Below are 21,623 nucleotides of genomic sequence, written 5' to 3' on the forward strand. Positions count from 1 at the left end.
GCTTTAACGATATTGACAATTTTACCTCAGTGTCACGTACTAAAGCTAAACCCCAGGGTGGGAAGAGAGCTTTTTGTCTTGGTTCCCAGGAGGAAAGCTAGAAACCTGATCTTCCATTCCTTTTCTTCACCCTCGCTTTCTCCACTCTGTTCTGTCTCCCTGTGTGTGTGTGTGTGTGTGTGTGTGTGTGTGTGTGTGTGTGTGTGTGTGTGTGTGTGTGTGTGTGTGTGTGTGTGTGTGTGTGTGTGTGTGTGTGTGTGTGTGTGTGTGTGTGTGTGTGTGTGTGTGTGTGTGTGTGTGTGTGTGTGTGTGTGTGTGCGTGCACGTAATGCAAGATACACTTCATAACATTTTTATTTTTAATTCAAGTCTCCTGTCATGTCATGACTTCACCACTAGATTTGTCATTGGTCCATTTTTATGCCCAAACCTATCTCTCTGCCAGAGTGTGTGTGTGTGTGTGTGTGTGTGTGTGCGTGTGCGTGCGTGCGTGCGTAGTCTGCATCCCCTCCCAACAGGAGATTACATGACATGAGGTCATCGCTCATGGGAACATGAGGTCATGTTGGACCAATAGCTTCCAGTCTAGTCCTCTGGGGTATACGTCCAACGGTCCATCATCGCTTATTATTTCACGGCATGCGCGCACGCATGCACACACACACACACACACACACACAGACACGCATGCACACACACACACACACACACACACAGACACGCATGCGCACACAGCATGTGCATGTACACGTTTTGAGCTTGTAGATCTACTTTTGATGCTTTTGAATTTGAATCTGTCTCTTTCTGCCTTTTATCTTTCAGCTAAGCCAGTGCTTCTCAAAGTGGGGACATGATTGACAGCAAGGAACCAAATGGACACGTACATGTCTGTAACTCAGAGAGTGTATAACTATAAAATAAAAATTGATCCAAATGGACTCATGCAGGTCTATAACTCAGAGAGTGTATACTGTAAATGGAACCAAATGGACGCGTATACAGTTCTGTAACTCAGAGAGTGTATAATTGGAACCAAATGGAGCATTACGGTTCCATTTGGTACCATTTGTACATTCTGTGAGTTACGGGGTGGGGGGGGGGGGGGGGGGGGGTTGGGGCGGCGTCCATGTCCTAATGCACACCAAACGGGCCGGTCCTTGAAATTAAAACGTTTTAAGAATCACAGTGGATAACACATCCATTGCCAATTTCATTTCACAACTTCAATGACATCAGCATTGATCCCTGTGATAGTGAGTCATTTCACCACAGGGATGATTCCTGTCGGTCTGACCATCCAGACTGATTTGTTTTCAATTAAATTGTGCTAGAAGTGCCCAGACCTGTGCAAATGCACACTTTATTTCTTAATACATTATGTCAGCTTTTATTTTCACGCATTTGTTCGTTCATTCATTCCAGATATCCTTTCATCGTATTCAGGAGTCAGGACACAAGCTGAAGTCACACGCTATCTTTAACGCAGCTTGTTGGCTTCACCCCAAACAGGTCACAAGCGTCACCAACTGTTGAACCCTAGAAAGTCATTCACCACATTGACGTCATACACACAAATACGTGTCCAACGAGAACTGGGACTAACATGACTTATAGCGCCATCCAATTCCACCAAACAACAATGTTTTCGTCACTGAATGATGGTCTGGAAGCCCTGTGGTAAAATATCTCACTGTTACACAGAACAATGCTGACATAATTTTATTAGGGGAGGAACAGCTTTCCTTTTTTTTTCTGTATGCAGGAAAATGACAATAAACTAAATCTTGAATGTGTTGAAACGATACTGGCAGTAGATCGCAACATGGGGCCGAAAGCACCACGTACTGACGCCAACACTAATGATGAAAACCTCTCGGTTCACATTTGGACGTCAATATTAATACAATGTGTTTGGAACACCTTTTAAGCATGTATGCTGCATGTACTATAGTCTGTAACCTATCTCAACCTACTGTTGTGCTGCCTGCGTGCTAACTTGTGACGGCCTCCTGTGTTGCGGTCATGCTCAGCACCTATGGTGAATGTTTTCAATCTCCTTCACACTTGTCTTAACAAAGCAGATATTCTTCATCAGCGTCTTCAAAAAATCAACAGAAAAACATTCATGTTGTTGATATGCACAGCGCTGCTAAGTGTTAATTTAACTTTTATTAGTGTACTGCCAATATGGACCATTAGGTCCACAACTCCACATGAGTTACATTCATTAGTGTAAGCAAATCTGATCAATTAAGCTATAAATGAACCAAGGCTGACATGATCAGAATCTCGGTTCTGTCAGTGTTCCAAAGAGACATACTCACAGAGTGCATAGTGGAAACCCCTAGACAAATCTAACTTCGTATTCTAAAATGTCGAAAGAGTTTTTCTGTTTAGTCTTTCTTCCTTTCCTCCTTTGTTTCTTCCACCCTAAAAGTATATGCATCTCAGAAACCGTAAAAGCCACAATTTCCAATCTTGGCAGATGGAAACTCGCCCACCACTCAGACAAAAAGAATCACACCTGTGTGAAGTGAGTGGTGCAACTCCGTGTGGGGGTCCCGGGGGGGGGGGCAGAAGTTCCAGACCTACATGAACGCACCCATGGTGCCGGCCCGGTTCCGGCGAGCCGCCCCGCGTCCGAAACGGTAGAGAAATGACAGAGTTACCGTGTGGGGGTCCCTGTGGTTGCACCACTCAAAAAAGGAGGGAAAAAATAATTGGCTAGATGGTGGCACTACTACAACAAACAAAAGACGACTTCAGCCACGGTATATACGGTATTTACGGTATATAGTCATAGCACGCCATAGTACATATGTATAGCATAGTAGTATATATATATAGTTTATATGTATAGTCTCATAATATAGATATTCCACTGTTACTTTCTTAGCTTACGCATGTTTTATGATAAATGCTTTTGTGATGTATTCCCATGCTTTTGTTCTTGCTTAATGTAAATCGCTCTGGATTAAGAGCGTCTGCTAAATGCCTAAATTGTAAATTGTAGCCATTTCCAACCAACAGTCCTTATAATTGGTCCTCACTAATGCTCATGATAATTTGGTACCATTTTTGTCTACTCTGTCTGTGTCTCAGAGGAGGGCTGTGGACAGTTCAGAAACCCGCCTACCAGTGACATCATCCATGGGGAATCCAAGCTAATCTAATCTAATTCCTGGGGAAGTTAGCGCGCTAATGGATGCCATTGTTCTTGCATTAATATAAATCTAAATAAAAATGTTTTTCTGTTTAAAATATATCGGCACAACAATGTTGTCACTTGTAGGTGGGTTTCAGGCAGAGTAGAAAGAAATGGTTATCATGAGCATTGGTATAGGACTAGGGATGTGCCGATGAGACAATTTGGCCGATATCGATATCCGATATAATTAATTGCCATTATGGCCGATAATAACCGATATAACCGATGTCGATATTGTATTTAAAAAATATAATTGTTTTGGCCATTCTGAAAAAAGGCTGAATTTGAAAAAAGCAATGCCTCTTTATTCCAAAACTAGGGTTGCACCGTTATTGAAATGTTGGCTCATATCCCAACATAAACAGCTTGAATGTATTATAATGGCTGACCTCTGCTGCAAGCTGTACCATAGTTATGTTATAATAGTAATGTATTATTATTATTATTATTATTTATTTTTTTAATGTTCCAACTATTGACTCTTTCGAAAGCGTCCCCAGAAAACACTGATATGATTTGCAGCCTTCATCATCAAAAAATACTTTTTCAGGCTTTTTTTAATTTATTTTTCAACATAATTATAATCAAATTAATTAATTAATTAATTATTATTTTACCGATACCGATTAATTGGTTTAAGGCCAATATCGGCCGATACCGATGTGTTTGCCCATTAATCTCCCATCACTAGTAAGGACCAATTATATGAAGATGGGTGAAGTTGTTATGCTATTTTAAATATTTGGTTAATAAGACAACAAAAATAAAAAATAAAAACACCTTAAATATTTTATTTCTTTCATAAATAAAAAAGATCTTTCACTCAATAGCAACTGCACCTGTCGCAAGTTGATGATGCCATGGGCTGTATTTTGCGTGTCTTAAGTACCAGGTCTTATTCCCTAACTTGAGTAAACTAAAGACCTGGAGGCGTGATCAATGCCATTTGGCTATTCTGAGTGGCCAAAGAGCATTGATCACGCCTCCAGGTCATTAGTTTACTCAAGTTAGGGAATAAGACCTGGTACTTAAGACACGCAAAATACAGCCCCATATGTCCAAATGGTCTAGCCCAGAGCCATAGAGTAAGACAGAGTTCTGACAACTCCGTTCACTTTATGGGGCCAGTCCAATAGTGGCTCTTCTACATAGACTTCTATTGGCGAAGAGTATTGCGAATAGGGACAAGTCCTGGACCGGAAGTTGGCAGAAATGCATTGGACTCAGGCAACAGCCCAGCTTTAATGATCTTAAATCCCTTTATTTTAGAGTGTTTTTTAGTAATAGTACAACATAAACATTACAGAGACTTTAGTTGTACAATACTTTAAAACAGTTGTCATGTTTAAAATTATTTTATTTGCGCCGCCCTCGTTGAAAACAATATATTTCAAACTCCAGCTTGTCTCAGTTCAGGCTGCATGAATTTCTGCCCCCTCAATGTCGTACTATGGAATGTATGGAATGCATATGCTAATAAAAAAACAACGTAATAATTCCTAAGGATAATATGAGCATCAAGTAAGGGCGGTGGTGGCTCAGGGGTAGAGTGGCTGGATGGGAACCGCAAGGTTGCCAGGTTGAACCCGGGCTCCCCCAGAGTTGGTGTCGAAGTGTCCTTGAGCAAGACACTGACTGAACCCCTAATTGCTCCTGATGTGCTGGTTGGTGCCTTGCATGGTTTTCGCCGCCATCGGTGTGTGAATGTGTGTGAATGGGTGAATGTAATGCACATCTCTATAAAGGCGCTATATAAATGCACCATTTACCATCAAAGAAATATTTTAAATACTTTTTTATTAGCAATTGCATTCCATATATTCCATAGGGCTGGACCTGCACACATGGACATATGACATCAACTTGCGACAGGAGCAGTTCCTATTGTGAAAGATTCTCTATTTATGACAGAAATAAAAAAATTAAGGTGTTTTTATTTTTTTATTTTATAGTTATAGAGGGCAGTATAATGTTTTAAGGCATATTTATCTTATCAGCCAGGGATCCTTTTAAATGAATGAGTCTGTCTAATGGTCTTAAAACCGGCTGTCAAAAGGTCTGGATCCTCACAGCTTTCAACTGCTATTGCTAACACTCAGCTTTCAAAGGTGTTTTTAACCTGTCATCTTGAGACACAATTTTCAAATGCTTCCGCCTGAACAGTCTGCTCTTCAGTAGCCCTGATGATGAGCAGTGGTTGTTTTACTTAAGTAAAAGTGTTAATACTGCAATGTAGAACTACTCCGTTACAAGTAAAAGTCCGGAATTCAAAATACAAAAGCATTGGTGTCAAAATGTACTTAAAGTACCAAAAGTAGAAAGTACTCACTACGCAGAATGTCCCATTTCAGTTTCGCATTGTGAGCTACTTTCAAATGGCCGCAATGTATATAGGGCTGGGCTGAAGTGGGTAATGTTTTGTAATAATAATAACTAAAGTTTTAAAATAAATGTAGTGTGAGTAAAGGTACAATATTTGTCTCTGAGATGTAGTGAGTGAGTAGAAGTAAAAGTATTGGAAATTGGAAATACTTAAGTAAGTACAGTACAGTACTTACTTAAGTACAGTACAGTACTTGAGTAAGTAAATGTAGCCTACTTAGTTACTTTCCACCACTGACAATGAGTAGGCCTAGTTCTTGAAAGCAGACCCTCCCACTTCCGTTTCGCCAGTGCAGTTGCATAATTAACTTAAAGATGTATTAATATTTTCATGAACACTGCACCGTGATTGGGTGAGTTACCCTTCCGGTCTGCAGAGCATATGACAGCTTCCTCTTCTCAAATTTTACGAGACAGAATTATAGACTGTAATGCTACTGTAGCATTCAAAGATTTGTGGTGGAGTTGGCTGGCCTATTTTCAAGTGAATGCATCATGCAGTGTGAAATGCATTAAAGCAGTGGTTCTCAACCTTGTTATACTTTTTAATAACTGATGTTAAAATACAGGAGCATAGACCTGCCCCATCCTATTCAGCTATGCACAATTAACACAGGAGGGAAATTTAATTATTAATAGTTTTTTTTCTTTTTCAATAATAAGCCAATAATGCTGCTGCTCTGATGAAAATCAGTCTAATCATTGCAACTGATTTCTAATTTGATTCATCCAATTCCGTTCTCAAATCTTCTATTAACAGCTAGGTGTACTGTCATGCTAATTGCATCAAGCCTATATTTCAAGAAGAAGAACTGTAGTAATATACATTTTTCATTCCACTTTTGTCTTTTTTGGGCGGTGACTCTGTGTACCTCTGTGTAGAGGGGGGCTCAAGTACCGCCAGTGGTAAACGTACCACAGGTTGAGAATCACTGTATTAAAGAATACGGAAGGTTTACCTCAGTGCCCATGTTGTCTCCAGTTTGGTAATATTCCTTATACTCCTCCTGTCCGAAGCACAAATGACTGACTTTGAGAATCCATAGGAACACGGCTAGTATCCACATAGTGGGAAGAGAACGAGGAGAGGAGGAAGGCAGCGTAACGATTGATCAGGGATGCAGAGAGAGGTGATGGGGAAGAGGCGTAAAGCACGGTAGGAGTAAGAAGAGGTATAACTGGGTCCGCTTCTGTCTTCTCTTCTCCGTCTCATGTCTTCCTGCTAGCCAGGAACATACTTGGTTTTGAGACCCAGGAGGATGAGGCTTACCAAAAGGCAAGTTATTAAGCAAAACATTTTGACAAAACAAAATATCTCCTCTTTGATTTCTTGTGTTCAAAGACGCAGTGTTTCCTCTCGGTCCTCTCTTCATAGAAATGTATCCCTCACCTCTTTTCAGTCACTCCATCCTTATTCTGCAAACTTTCACTCGCCAGAGCCAGTGAGGGATGTTGTGTGTTGGGTAGTAGAGCTGTGCTTCGCTGCTAAATTGGTTAAAAACAAAAAACAAAACATAAATAACTGTCACGAGAAAGGAAAAAGACCCACAATTAAGTACATTTCCTGTCGGCAGGCAGCTGGTCCAGTTTTAATGCAAGTCAAATGACCTTGCATTTGAAACAGGAACTCTTCAATCTGAGTCTGTGGTGGAGTGTTGTCATCCCGAATGCCTTTATAATCTGTTTTTCCAGTGCTTGTCCTTTGTTTTATCCGTGTCTGACTTTCTTCACGCTTTATCTCTTTAGTTTTTGTCCTCTCTCCTCTCACACAGATGTCTTCTTTACTCTCTCCTTCCCTCTGTTTCTCACGGTCACTCCACTCTTCTCTCTCTCGTTTTCTTAAGTTGTTGTTTCCTTCAGAAGACTGCCTTTTTCATTCAGGCACTCTTTAAAACATCCTGCATCTTAAGGATGGAGCACAGTTTTGTCCCACATTGTAAATCCATCCTAACCTATTGTTGGGGTACTTTGATCTCAGAGAGAGCGAGAGAGCGGGAGAGAGAGAGAGAGAGAGAGAGAGAGAGAGAGAGAGAGAGAGCGAGAGCAGGTATGCAAGCTATAAGAGTTTATTTCAAATAAACCTGCACAAGAAGAACTGTAAATTTCCCAAACGGCTTCCTTGCTTAGTCTTCAGTGCTTGCTGTGTCCGAGGGGAGCGAAAGAGAGAGAAAGAGGGAGGGATGCGTCCAATAAGTCCAAATAAATCTCTGTCCCGGTGGACTGAATGAAGGAGTGGATTGCGGACTGAGATGTTTCTACATGTGTGAACACAGCTCTATACTGACGTGGTCTCTCTCTCTGTCTCTCTCTGCTGTCCTTCCCTCACTCTATGAATGGGAGGAGCTGCTGTGAATGCACACACACACACACACACACACACACACACACACACACACACACACACACACACACACACAGTAGTACTCTAGTCTGTATATGTCAAAGGTATTGCTACTGTTTACCCGATGGTGTGTGTGTGTGTGTGTGTGTGTGTGTGTGTGTGTGTGTGTGTGTGTGTGTGTGTGTGTGTGTGTGTGTGTGTGTGTGTGTGTGTGTGTGTGTGTGTGTGTGTGTGTGTGTGTGTGTGTGTGTGTGTGTGTGTGTGTGTGTGCGTGCATGTGTGCGTGCATGTGTGTGTGTGCGTGCTAGCACTGCTCTAAGTACCCTCTACTGTAGACTGTAGAGTCTACTGTAAGTCTTTCCTTCTGTCTTCATGGTCAGTCTCTCTGTCTGTCTCATCTGGCATTTCTCTTGGTTCGTCATTTGCTTGTGTGTGTGTGTGTGTGTGTGTGTGTGTGTGTGTGTGTGAGAGAGAGAGAGAGAGAGCGAGAGAGAGAGAGAGAGAGACGGACAGATAGCTTTATAGACCTTGTTATCTAAACTCTGAAACTCAGATTTGTGTTGAGCTTATTTATACATTGAGGTTACTATCAAAGCATACAGTATAGTTATATGTATTTGCCAATGTCTGAGTTCAACCAAATCAATGTGAAGAGTGCCCCCCCCCCCCCCCCCACACACACACACACACACACACACACCATCAGCCTTTTATCAAGAGCCAGTCTGTGTACTTCCTATAGCTCCCAGTATGTTCTTCTTATCGCTCTGCGTGCGTGCGTGCGTGCGTGCGTGCGTGCGTGTGCGTGTACGTGCATGCGTGCGTGCATACATGCGCGTGTGGATGTGTGTGTACGTGCATGTGTCAGTGGGTGGGTGGCCGGCCCAGTGTGATGTCTAGAAACTGGAGCTCTCTTCCTTGCTTCTCCCTGGGGTGGTCCTTTGATCAACCAACCCACCCCCCACCCCCGATGGATTACACACAGTAAAATGCTCAGTATTGGTTGGTGTGTGTGTGTGTGTGTGTGTGTGTGTGTGTGTGTGTGTGCGTGCATGTGCACGCGTGTGTGTGAGTACTATTCACAGCCCCGAAACCAAGACGAGACCTTACATACCTCAGTGATTCCACTGCCCTAGGGGGTTGTGTGTGTGTGTGTATGTAGGTTTGTATGTCGCAGTTAGGGAAACGCTCGCACAGGTGCGCACAAACACAGGTGTGTGCACTACTACTATGTCTGTGAGGAATTGTGACTTCCCTAACACTAACTCGAACCCTCGCCTACAGCATACTATGTCGCATGACGAATAGAGAAAATAGCCGATTTACAAGGATGTAGATCTGTAATTTTTGGTACTTAAAATAACACAATACTTTTTTAACCCTACTGTCCTTACTCTGGGGTGAACATGCATAAATATCAGATCTACAAGCTCACAACAAAATGCTTGTAAATACTAAATAGGCTATTTATGGCAAAGACATTTGGTGTACAATTTGCCCAGTATGCGTTGAACCGATTCTAGCCGTCCTTGAAGACGAGGCCAAATGAACATCCTCACATGTCATGATTTGTATATCTTTGGATGTGTGTGTGCGGACTGGTCCTTGCAAACCGGTGTGTGTGTGTGTGTGTGTGTGTGTGTGTGTGTGTGTGTGTGTGTGTGTGTCACCAGCTTGTGTGAATGACTTGACTCACTCTGTCTCTGTCGTGGTGTCTAGGGGCAAGGTGGTTACTGAGAGAGCTGTGACATAAACGATATAGGGTGATAGACAGAGGAGGAGGGGGGGGGGGCTGGGGACAGGAAGCGAGAGTGAGTTAAGACATACAGACGAGACGGAGCAAAGAGGTGTGTCTGGGAAATGCTTGGATGAGAAAACATCCGATTTTCTGGCCAATCACAGCCAGCCATTCTGGGGGATTTAAGACACACGTGTGCGTGCACGCGGGTGGCAAGTGTCTGCTTGCACTATGCTTTATGTGTTGAAATCCATGTAACCAAATTCCACATTCCATTCATTGCTGTCTCCATTTCATCGTGTGAACCAAATGCTCCTAGCGCCTAGAATAGGGAATGATAGATGGTGCACTTCTTGGCATAATAATAAATAAATGAAAGATCTACTACAAAGGACAGGTGCGTAGAAGTAGGCAGACCAACTTTGAGAAGCAAAAAGAGTCCTGGCTGCACACTGACTTCACTTACAGCCAAAAGGGTTGTGGCAGGTACTTTTCGGTCGCCGAAACGTCCCTGCAATAAACTTTTCGTATGTAGGCTCCTGTCTGTCCATGATAATTCTTTGGCACAGGCCCAAAACAACTTGCAGTCCTAGACAGGATTTCTTGTCTCTATTACCATTGTTGATTATCAGATTTTTCCCCAAAAGTGCAATACCTTTAACCTAACGTGCACGCACGCATGCACACACACACACACACACACACACACACACACACTCTGCACTTAATAACCGACTAGGCTACTAGTAGTATTGTTGTGACTGTAATGTGCCTTAGGGCCGATTTATACTCCTATTTTACCGGCGCCGCTGTAGTGCCGAAATGATTTCGGCTCGTCAGAAATTTTCAGTAGCACCGAAGAGCCGACTTTAGGACTGTACCCGCCCCCCCTTCCCGAACCTCAAATGACGTCACATTGTAGCCGGACCGACTATGAATCACGCCTTAGAATAGAATACCCAATTACATATGCTTCCAGCAAAAATATCAAACTACCTCTGTCTGATAAGTGCCTTAGTGAAGCATCAGCAGCTATGCTTCAGATTATAGGTTTGACTCTGACGTGGGACAGATGGTATTGAAAATAGCCTGCAATTTAATGTGCTGGGTTAAAACATCAGCACTTTCTTACCAAGCATGCATGTGCAGGCAGCTCTGAAAAAAGACAACTACAGACAGGTTACTGAGGTTAGTATGAGCTAACAAAATACACTGACTTGTATACGTACTGCCCTACAAAGCCAATGTGCTGTAACTACGTTTTTGGACACACCGACTTTATTTGTGTATCCCAAAGGTCAAATTGGTGTATGCTGGCTGAAACCAATTGGAGAAAAAAAACATAAATACTTTTAAATAGAAAATGCTTGAATGTACTATACACCTATATGACACGTGTGTTTATGTACAGTAGCGTCATGTAGTGTCAATCAAATAAGCATAATTATGTGAAAATGTTCACTAAACTTTAATGTTTACTAAAGAGCACACAAAACAGAGTAAGGATGAACCGCAGTGGTGAAGATACAGGCCTTGCAAACACAATGTTCTTGGTTTACAAGTTTGTATCTGCATTACCATAAGCATTTGGTTGTTGCTTAGTGGAGAAATGGTTAAGCTACAGTCCTTGCACACAGAAGGGTCTGGGTTCAAAACCAGTAAGGGATTTTCTCCAACTTTTACCTCTTTTACAGCATGAGCATATGAGCCACAGTGGTTACAATACAGAGCTTCCAGCCTGAAGGTCCTTGGTTCAAATCAGCAAGAAAGTATTTTCAGCGTTTACCTGACTCTTGCATCTTTCAATGAAGAGCGTGCACCATACTAGGTCAATTATGAACTGCAGTGGTGAAGAACCAACAATCAAAAGGTTCTCCGTTCAAATAAAATTTTTCCAAGTTTTACTTGTTCTTTGTACCTGTACCTGTAATCTTTCACTTAACAGCATGCAAGAGAACAGATTAAGTATGCACCACTGTGGTGCAGTAGTTAAGATGAATGCCTCATAGTAGGCGAGTAAATCTATGAAAAAAAAGCACCTTACCCCAAAAAAATTGCAACAAAAGGTTTCTCAACAGTTTTTTGTAGTATTAGGTGTCCCTAATAACATACTAAAAGTTTACTAAAGTTTGACCACCCGAAAGGTGTTATTTTCAAGATGGCGTCCAAGATGGCCTAAAAACCATTAAAATAGCCTAACTCCTTCATTATTCATCCTAGACAAGTACTTTTTGTGTCTAACCCTATGTTTTTGGGGTCTAGGAGTCCATTGAACGAGTTAAAATTGCAGAGATACAATTAGATAATTGTGAAATCCAATATTGTGTTTGTGACTCTGTTAAAACCCTCTGAAATAGTCACCAGTTTCAACTAAATATTTAATAAATGTCTGAATATTTATATATTTTTTGGAATAAGGTTTCAAGATATCCTCAAAACACAACAAAACTAATAGTCACAATTTTCAGTAATTAAGAAAGGTTGTGGCAGAGAATATTGTCAGTTGATAGATAATAGCCTACATGATTGCAATATTGAAATGTTTTGGATAGCTCGGTGGATAAACTTTGGCTCAAACTACTGTAAATAATTCATCATTATAACACCCCACCCAAAACTAATTTCTTGCATTATAGAGCGTCGCAGTCCCGCCCCCTTTCATGACGACGCCAGGCCCAGGAAATAATTCCCAATGAGAGAGAGATTGGGGCTTGTCTGTCCCTGTGGTGGTAGTTCTAAGACCTCCATGTTGTGCATTGCAATAGCCACATTCCAATATTCAAGTATACATTATTCATGTCCAGGAGGGGGGAATAGACCTGCATCGTTTTGAAGTAACAGCAATCATGACATGTCACACAGTTGGATTGTTGGACCATTCCGGAGCTCCGAGGATTGTCATGTAGAGGAGGAGAAATGATACGCCACACATTTCAACAAAGACAGTTCTGCAAACGATACATGAAAGAACTTTTCATCTTTGCCATATCTCACTCCAAGTGGCTTAGGGAGCCTGCACTCTCCTCGTTCTCAACCCCTCCAAAAGCTAAATTAGCATTTGGGATTCAAACGATTTCTAAGTCATGGCATGCTGGAGAACGGAGTGTGGAGGAGGTAGAAAATAAGGAATTGGGGTTTCACTTAGGCTGGGAGGAGTGTTCCTATGTCGCCTGGCTCACTAGTCCCACTGGTCCCATGTGGACCATGCTGGCTCTTACTCCCGAGATAGGACCTCTTGAGTTAGCATAGGTAGTGAGGACAGTCTCCACTGATGGTGGTTATAAGACCTCCACATGTTGCAAGACAAAGTTCAAGGTTCAAGTTTATTTAGTGTCCCCGAAGGGCAAATTGGGTTGCAGCATAGACAGTACATTAAACAATGAATGAAACAGTACAGACAACAAACAGTTCACATAGCGGATACCAGAGTAAAAGGTGCACACTGTCAGGCAGACAGTCGTTTTCCTAAATGTATGTATGCTGGTCCCAAATGGACCTCCTGCTAGCTTTGAGCTAGGCACTAGGTGGGCATAGGTATACAGGGTGAGACCCACATAGTGGTGGTTATAAGACCGCCACGTGGTGCATGATTGTTTGTCAGGCAGACAGGGGTATCCCTATGTTGGAATGGTTCACAGGAGAGTCTGCGTCTGGTTGGTGGCTGACCATTCATACTGGGGCCCCCAGTGACTGATCATTATGTCGCAAAATGTCCTCTCCCCTCTCTAGAACAGCTAGTACAAAAATCACGAAATGAGGGGCGCCCACTGTATTTATATCGGCCACATGTCATCCTACATTGTCATTTAGTACCATGTAGTTTAGTACCCTAAACAAACATTAAAGTCCATATAGTCTTGGCTGCCACATGACTTAAGAAGACATGCATTGGAGGGCCTATCACCCCTCAAACATGTATTCTGACCATTAGGTCTATATGCCGAAAGCGATGCTTGTTTGTTGGATAGCAGCAGGGACACAGTGTGGAGGGAGGTTAGATTGGGATTCTATGGGGAGACCAAGACTGGTGATGAATTCACCTATACAGCAGTACGGCATTATAGAAAAGGGAAATGTCCTATTACACTGTTATAACCTTATAAACAATTGCTTTAATATATCATTGTACTTTTATATAATTTATATATGCTAATTGGATTCCTAGATAACCAAAACATAGGGTTAGACACCAAAATTATTTTTCTAGGATGAATAATGGAGGAGTAATGGTATTTTAAGAACTGGCGGCGGCCATCTTGAAAATAACACCTTTCGGGTGGTCAAACTTTGGTAAACTTTTTATTAAGGACACCTAATACTACAAAAGAAAGTTGAGAAACCTTTTGTTGCAATTTTTTTGGGGTCAAACCATATTCTTACCAGAGTTAGCCAAAGCTAAATTTCATCTGTAGTCCCTGGGCAGGCTCTTAAAAAGTAAGTGATAAAATAAAGACAGAGTGTAGGGCGCCTGCACACAACACCATGCGTTGATGCCATGTGTGCATATGTGCAGGCACCCAACACCACGTCCATACAAAAACACAGTACAATACAGATAAAAGAAAGACAAAGTGTGGGGCGCCTGCACACAACACCATGCGTTGATGCCATGTGTGCATATGTGCAGGCACCCAACACCATGACCATACACAATACAATACAATACAGATCAACATGGTACAGGGGACAGAACAACTGCAAAGTGAAATGAGAAATGACACCGAATACTAATTAGTTACTAATAGTTACTCATGATTACAGATTTGAAGATGAGAAGAGGCAGAGAGTAAGGTAATAGATTATATATTTGATTTATAATGTCACAGTTCTAGGATCTGAGCTACTGATTGGTGGGTGGGCTTACAATATTAAGAAATATGTTATATTATTATTATGATGATTTCATAATGAAGTTTAAGTTAAGAGTAGTTAAGGGTGCCAAGTTTGCCAACTGCCATAATACCCCTCGAAGAAGGATCAGTAAATTGGTGATCCGCCTCCACCGCATGGGTCTGATTAGAACAGGCCAGACTGTTCATTTAGCCAGGCTTGATGATTGGCTTTAGTGCAACAGAATGAACTAGAAAAAGTGCCCTTCTGGGCACAGGTCTCCACCAGGATGAGCAGATGTGAAAAATTCCAGGCAAAGGTTTTTCCTTGGCCTCTAGGGAGTTGGCATACAAAGTTATCCACAGATCCGTGCAGTTAGAGGTAAAAACACTTTTCGGCCAGTTATAGCGCCACCTTGAGGCTGAGTTGAAATTGTTCATGTGGCATTTCGTCCTCGGCCTAGTGGGAATGTGGGTGCACAATTTTACGGAAATCACGCAATGTGTTCATGATTTGCAGCATTTTGTTTGAAACTGAGCACTCCTGTGAACTTTGGAAGCCAATCTTAACCAATCAGGATGGAGTCTGAGAAATCTGAAAGACCGGTTTTGTTGAATGGCTCTAGAGAGACTGTGTACCAATTTGCGCGATGTTTGGACAAAATCTGTAGGTGTACTGTGCAAAAACTTGTTTTGCACAAAGCGGCCTCCTGGTGGCGCTATAACAGGCCGTTCTGGAAAGTTTGGGGCAGAGGTTCATCGTTGGCATCCAGGGAGTGTGTGTGCAAAATTTGGCATCGACCGGGTTAACGGTGGCCGAGATTAGCTGCTCACGGACACACACACGGGGACACACACACACACACGGACGGACGGACGGACGGACGGACGGACGGACACACGGACGGACGGAGTGCAAAACATACTCTCCCCCCATGCCTTCGGCCTGGTGGAGACAACCAGGCTGTACAGATCAGGATTTAACAAGCCTGGTTTTGGTGTAAATCCTGGATTAGTTTATCCAAGTTTCGTCAGGCCCCTGGAGCAGAGCTAACCCAAATTCACAAACAGGTAAAACACAGCACAACACTGACACCGGCTGGACGCAACATTTATTACGTCTAGTGCAGATGGTTCCAGACAAAGCAATGTCATTGGGCAATGGGCATACAGGACAGGTGTCAATCAACTCTAGTCAACATATTACAGGTTTGACAGGGGGTGGGTCTAAATAAATAGCAGGAAGGAACAGTCTGAGAGTGAGAGATCTGTGAAAACAGAGATGTTTATAAATTAAATAATCTGATCACCAAATGAAGAGCTAGGGATTAATATCTGTACTGTGTGTATCAGCAAGTGTGTGTGTTCGAAGCTGGGTTTTCAGTCAGATTCAGATTCAGATTCAGATACCTTTATTAGCCATTTGTGTATACACACATAGGAATTTGTTTTGACATAACATGAGTGCATTCAATTCTTTTTTCACATATAGAGACAACATAAGACAACACCGTGCAGGGATATAAATATAAAGTGCAGGTTTATACAGTAGTACATAGTGCATTAATGTTGCCGGTGATTAAAGTGCCGGTGTCACTAGGAGGCAGGGGTGGAAGGGAAGCCAGAGTCATTGAGCAGCCTGGCAGCTGAGGGGAAAAAACTTTGTCTGTGGCGGGCTTTCGTAGCCTTCGGCAGCCGCAGTCTTCTCCCAGAGGGGAGCATGGTGAGGAGGCCGTGGCCAGGGTGGGAGGGGTCGGCCATAATTTTCCTTGCTCTCTTCAGCGCCCTGGAGTCGTGCAGGGACTTGAGGGAGGGCAGAGGGCGGCCAATCACCCTCTCCGCAGAGCGAATCACCCGCTGCAGCTTGGTGAGGTCTTTAGCAGCTGCAGCGGGGAACCAGGTGAGGATGGAGAGAGTGAGGATGGACTCCACAATGGCTGTGTAGAACTGAGCCATCATGAGCCTCGGCAGCCTGAATTTTTTCAGCTGTCGGAGGAAGTACAGCCTTTGCTGGGCCTTCTTCAGGAGGGCCATGATGTTCAGCTCCCACTTGAGGTCCAGAGAAATTGTCATGCCCAGGAACCGGCATGACTCCACTGAGGTCACCGGGGTGTCTCCCAGCATGATGGGAGGGGGCGGGGCTGCGTTCCTGCGGAAGTCCACCACCATCTCCACTGTCTTAAGAGCATTAAGCTCCAGGTTGTTGTTGCCGCACCAACTCTGCAGCCGCTCGATCTCCCTCCTGTAGGCCGACTCATCCCCTTTAGAGATGAGGCCCACCAGGGTGATATCGTATTTCTACCATAACCAGCTGACATTAATAACAAGATGGACTGTGACTGTCAACTAACACACTAGCCTGCCCTGGAGGAGAAAGAGAGTCAGGTGTGAGAGACATTTCAACAAGTTTATGAGTGCGTATGGGTGGTATCTGATTAAAAAGACCCCTCTGGGGGTCCCAACCCACAGGCCGAGAACTATACTGAGTTAGATGTTTTGTCTTGTTTTGGTTGATTGACATGTCACTGACAGGCCCTTCTGTCACAATTATACTGTAATCGCCATCATAGTTTTACATGTACAGAGGAGGGATAGTGAGTATATCGGTAGAAGGATGTTGAGGTTGGAACTGCCAGGCAGGAGGCTTAGAGGAAGACCAAAGAGGAGATTTATAGATTCAGTCAAAGAGACATGAAGTGAGTTGGTGTGAGAGAAGAGGAGGCAGAGGACAGGGTGAGATGAAGGCTGATGATTCGCTGTGAGAGAAGAGGAGGCAGAGGACAGGGTGAGATGAAGGCTGATGATTTGCTGAGAGAAGAGGAGGCAGAGGACAGGGTGAGATGAAGGCTGATGATTTGCTGAGAGAAGAGGAGGCAGAGGACAGGGTGAGATGAAGGCTGATGATTTGAAGAGGAGGCAGAGGACAGGGTGAGATGAAGGCTGATGATTTGCTGAGAGAAGAGGAGGCAGAGGACAGGGTGAGATGAAGGCTGATGATTTGCTGAGAGAAGAGGAGGCAGAGGACAGGGTGAGATGAAGGCTGATGATTTGAAGAGGAGGCAGAGGACAGGGTGAGATGAAGGCTGATGATTCGCTGTGGCGACCCCTGAAGGGAAAAGCTGCACCTGTTTTTTCTTTCTTTATCGGCTCCACAGACTTGTTTGACAGTTGTGTTGGATAATTCATGTTAATGTGTATTTTCTAAATGTCTAAAGGTCATCAACATGTTCGTACTCAGACTAATATGTCTGTGGCCCATGGAAAATGTTAGATTTTCTGTTTTAACTTTTACACACCATTAGAATGTTCTTATTTTGATTTTAAGACACAATTACTGAATGTCAGTCTCAAGGATTTCTTCAGGATATGTTTGACACTGATTTACTAGGACAGTACGATTCGCAAACTTTTTATTTTCAAGGACCCCATAACGTTTTGTTTTCAAGGACCCCATAACTTTTTATTTTCAAGGACCCCATAACGTTTTGTTTTCAAGGACCCCATAACGTTTTGTTTTCAAGGACCCCATAACGTTTTGTTTTCAAGGACCCCATAACTTTTTATTTTCAAGGACCCCATGACTCTGAATGTGTACCAATGGAACAAAATTGACCTGTAACTAAAAATTCCATTTGTGCACATACATTCATACACCGATTGCGGCGGAAGCCATGCAAGGTATCAACCAGCACATCAGGAGCAATTTGGGGTTCAGTCAGTGTCTTGCAAAAGTGTATTTGGCCGTGGATCCCTCCTCCCATCAGCTTATTCTTTTTTTCGCCAGGGACCCCCAGAATAAATTATTTGTGTAAAAAAAAGTACGAGCTCGCAGCGCGGCATGAAGTGACAGGATGTGAACTTTTTGCGAACGCAGTGAGCCACTTACTATGACAGCAAGGGCTGAATGTCTGTGTGTGTGTGTGTGTGTGTGTGTGTGTGTGTGTGTGTCACGCTGTTACACCACCCGCCCGCCACCAGAGGGCGCAGCTGTAGCACACACACACACACACACACACACAGGGCGCAGCTGTAGCACACACACACACACACACACACACACACACACACACACAACCACACACACACGAGCTGCGTTCGCTTCCCGCGTTTGCGCGTCTTATTTGTAGATTTGCTATTTCAAGATTTTTCCAAAATAGCAAAAGCAGATGAGCTTGTGCTATTCTTGAATAGTACCAAAAGTAGGCTACTCAATATGCATATGCATATGTTTTCAAATGTATGCAAATCATTTGAAAATAGCAGATCTACAAGCTCACAATGCATCGCAACGCATTGTGAACTTGTTAGTCTTGCGTTGCCAGACTGTTGCCTCTCGCCGCAGAAAGTATTCTGTGGCACCCTGGCCCTGTGTGAACCCACTTTGAGAAACCCTGCCCTAGAAGGTAGCCTAATTCATTAATCAGTTAATTAAACACACCTTAGGAAGCGGGTCGAGCTATATAGAGTCACACTGTTTTTTGTTTACATTAAGCTCTGCTTAGTAAAATGAGTGTAAAACAACCTGGAGCAGAGCTGACCAAAGTTCACAAACACAACACAACGCAACACTGACACCTGTTGGACACAACGGAAAACAACATGTATTACGCATAGTGCAGATGGTTCCCAAACAAAGCAATGTCATTGGGCAATGGCCACACAGGACAGCTGTCAATCAACTCTAGTCAACATTTTGCAGGTTTGACAGGGGGTGGGACTAAAAAAAGATAACAGGAAGGAAAACAGTCTGAGAGAGTGAGAGATCTGTGGAACTGGAAACAGCTCTGCTTATAATTAAATTATCTGGTAAATGCGTTTGAAGCTGGGTTTTCACTCAGTGTTTCTACCAAAACCAGCTGACATTAATAACAACAAGATGGACTGTGGCTGGTGAACTTGTGAGAGACATTTCAACAAGTTTCTGAGTGAGTATGGATGCTATCTGAGAAGTGTAATAGGACATTTAGTTAATGTACTGTCTGTCTAGGACCTTTATAGCCCTAGAATGCTGTCATATTGCATACACTTCACTAGCCCTCCAAGCAGAACCCAATGGTACTGAAGTTTCTGACATTTTGTTCGACCCAGTCCATGGGGTCCTGTTGCATCACTACCATGCCACCTGGTACGCGGCCATTCATAAAACATAAACAACATGGATAACGCCTGTCTGCGCTATTTGACGACATTTTTCCGCTTTCTGAATATGTGAAGTATAAGTACCCATACATGCCGCTGCGAATATCTCCTGTGGCGCGGAAGCCGTTAAGTATTTTTAATCTTTGTTTGACCGATTTGGTCGCTTTGATTCTTCTCTTCCTTCCTTGTTTATTGACACCTCATTGTACCGCCTATCTGGCTAGCTAGTGGCGCTATAGCTATGACACAGCAGATCAGAGGCAGGGACGTAGGCGCACAAGCCAACCGCACACCGGGAGGCGGTACAATAAACGGTAAACAAACAAGAAGAAATAAAGCGACCAAATCGGTCAAACAAAGATTAAAAATACTTAACGGCTTCCGCGCCACAGGAGATATTCGCAGCGGAATGTATAGGTACTTAAAGTTCCCAAATTCAGAATAACTTAAACTAAAACAGGCCGTCAAACGGCGCAGATTCTATCTTAGAGAGCATGTTTACTTCCGCGTTCCGGAATTCCCATACGAAAATATAGTCATGACCAGGGACCCAACATAAAACTCATCAAAATTTCAGAAAAGCTTTATGTAGGGTCCCGAAAGGGGCTAACACTTCACCAACACAGGATCGAGGGCATGTGTTAGTATGTAATATCTGAGCCATTCTAGGGCTAGAACCTTTAATAGTGTTCCATGTGCAGGATAGGATCCAGGTGCACACTAGCCCCTTCGGGACCCTCAGTTACTGTATCTTTGTGTCCAAAACTTAGAAAAGGTAACCGAGGGTGCCGAATTGGGCTATGTGCACAAAGACAATGATTTAGAAACGAAAGCAGAGGGATTCACTGTTTTCTTCTCTTTTTCATCTGTGACGCTGCTTTAATCTTAAATTAATCTTAAAATTAGACCACTCTTTCATGCCGTGACCACACACTCTGACAAGCAAATGTATGCGTTAACTATAGGCCTGCCGCCTACAGTAGGCTACGCCTATTACATTTTGTTTGACTCAGTTCCATAGATAAGTAGGCTATTGTGAAAATTGCTGCTGATCTACAAGATCACAACGCCTCGTGTTGCGAGCTTTTGGGAGCTTGTAGATCAGCTATTTTCTACATGTTTTACCTCTTTCTTCTATTTAATTATTTGACAATTTACAAATAATTAAACAGTTTTTTTTAATACTACCGGTATATTGTTTGTTGATTACTTAGTTCTGATGCAATAATAAGTTATTAAAAGTCCTTAAATTGTCACTTTACTGTCATCTGGGGACCCCCCTAAAAGCATGTGGGGACCCCTCTGGGGGTCCCGAACCACATGTTGAGAACCTCTGAGTTAGATGTTAGTTTTGTTACTATTGATTGATTGACATGTCACTGATAGGCCTGTCTGTCACAATTATGACATACTGTAATCGCCATCATAATCGTTTCCATGTCGCAAAAATGTTTCCAAAAATAGTGGAAATGGTTGATCTCCAGCAGAGCCTAGGTGACCAGACTTTTTTGACTTGAGAGCTACTTTCAAAATGACCAAAAAAACATGATCTCATTGCTGAAAATAGAGGGGCTTTGGAATAGCGGCTCTGGCATGAGAAACACACTTGGAATGGGAAATAAAAGGGGGGAAATGGAAATAGTTTGTGTAACTTTGTAATGCTACTGATGTTTGTGCAAAACAATCTTTTAAACAAAGTATTCCATTGTGGCTTAACAGGCCATTTTTTATGTCAATCAATCAAGTCACCTTAATTCAAGTGTCAGATGCCAAATGAATAAATTATATATATTTTTTATTTAAATTATATATGTTTTAGAGAAATCATATGTCATGCGATCCACCTGCACAGGCTTTGTGATCTACTGTACTGGTAGATCGCAATCTACCTTTTGGGCACCCCTGATACAGGCTCACAATTCATCGCAATGTGACACATTGTAAGCTTGTTGATCAGCTATTTCCTCTACTTAAGATAAGATCTTT

At 42.8% G+C, this 21,623-nt stretch overlaps 1 protein-coding gene across 1 annotated transcript in view; it reads right to left on the reverse strand.

Moving 5' to 3' along the window:
• Nucleotides 1-7,857, reverse strand: part of LOC310854287 (vascular endothelial growth factor C-like) — a 29,933-nt gene extending 22,076 nt beyond the window's left edge. The window contains exons 1-2 of the mRNA XM_083758887.1: nucleotides 7,672-7,857; nucleotides 6,550-7,075 (exon numbers count right to left, since the gene is read on the reverse strand). Of these exons, the coding sequence (XP_083615013.1) occupies nucleotides 6,550-6,657 (108 nt within the window). The 5' untranslated portion in view covers nucleotides 6,658-7,075; nucleotides 7,672-7,857. The remainder of the gene's footprint in view (nucleotides 1-6,549; nucleotides 7,076-7,671) is intronic.
• Between the last annotated feature and the right edge of the window lie 13,766 nt (nucleotides 7,858-21,623).

Source organism: Protomyctophum parallelum (assembly GCF_964188405.1).
Source record: "Protomyctophum parallelum genome assembly, chromosome: 23".
NCBI lineage: Eukaryota > Metazoa > Chordata > Actinopteri > Myctophiformes > Myctophidae > Protomyctophum > Protomyctophum parallelum.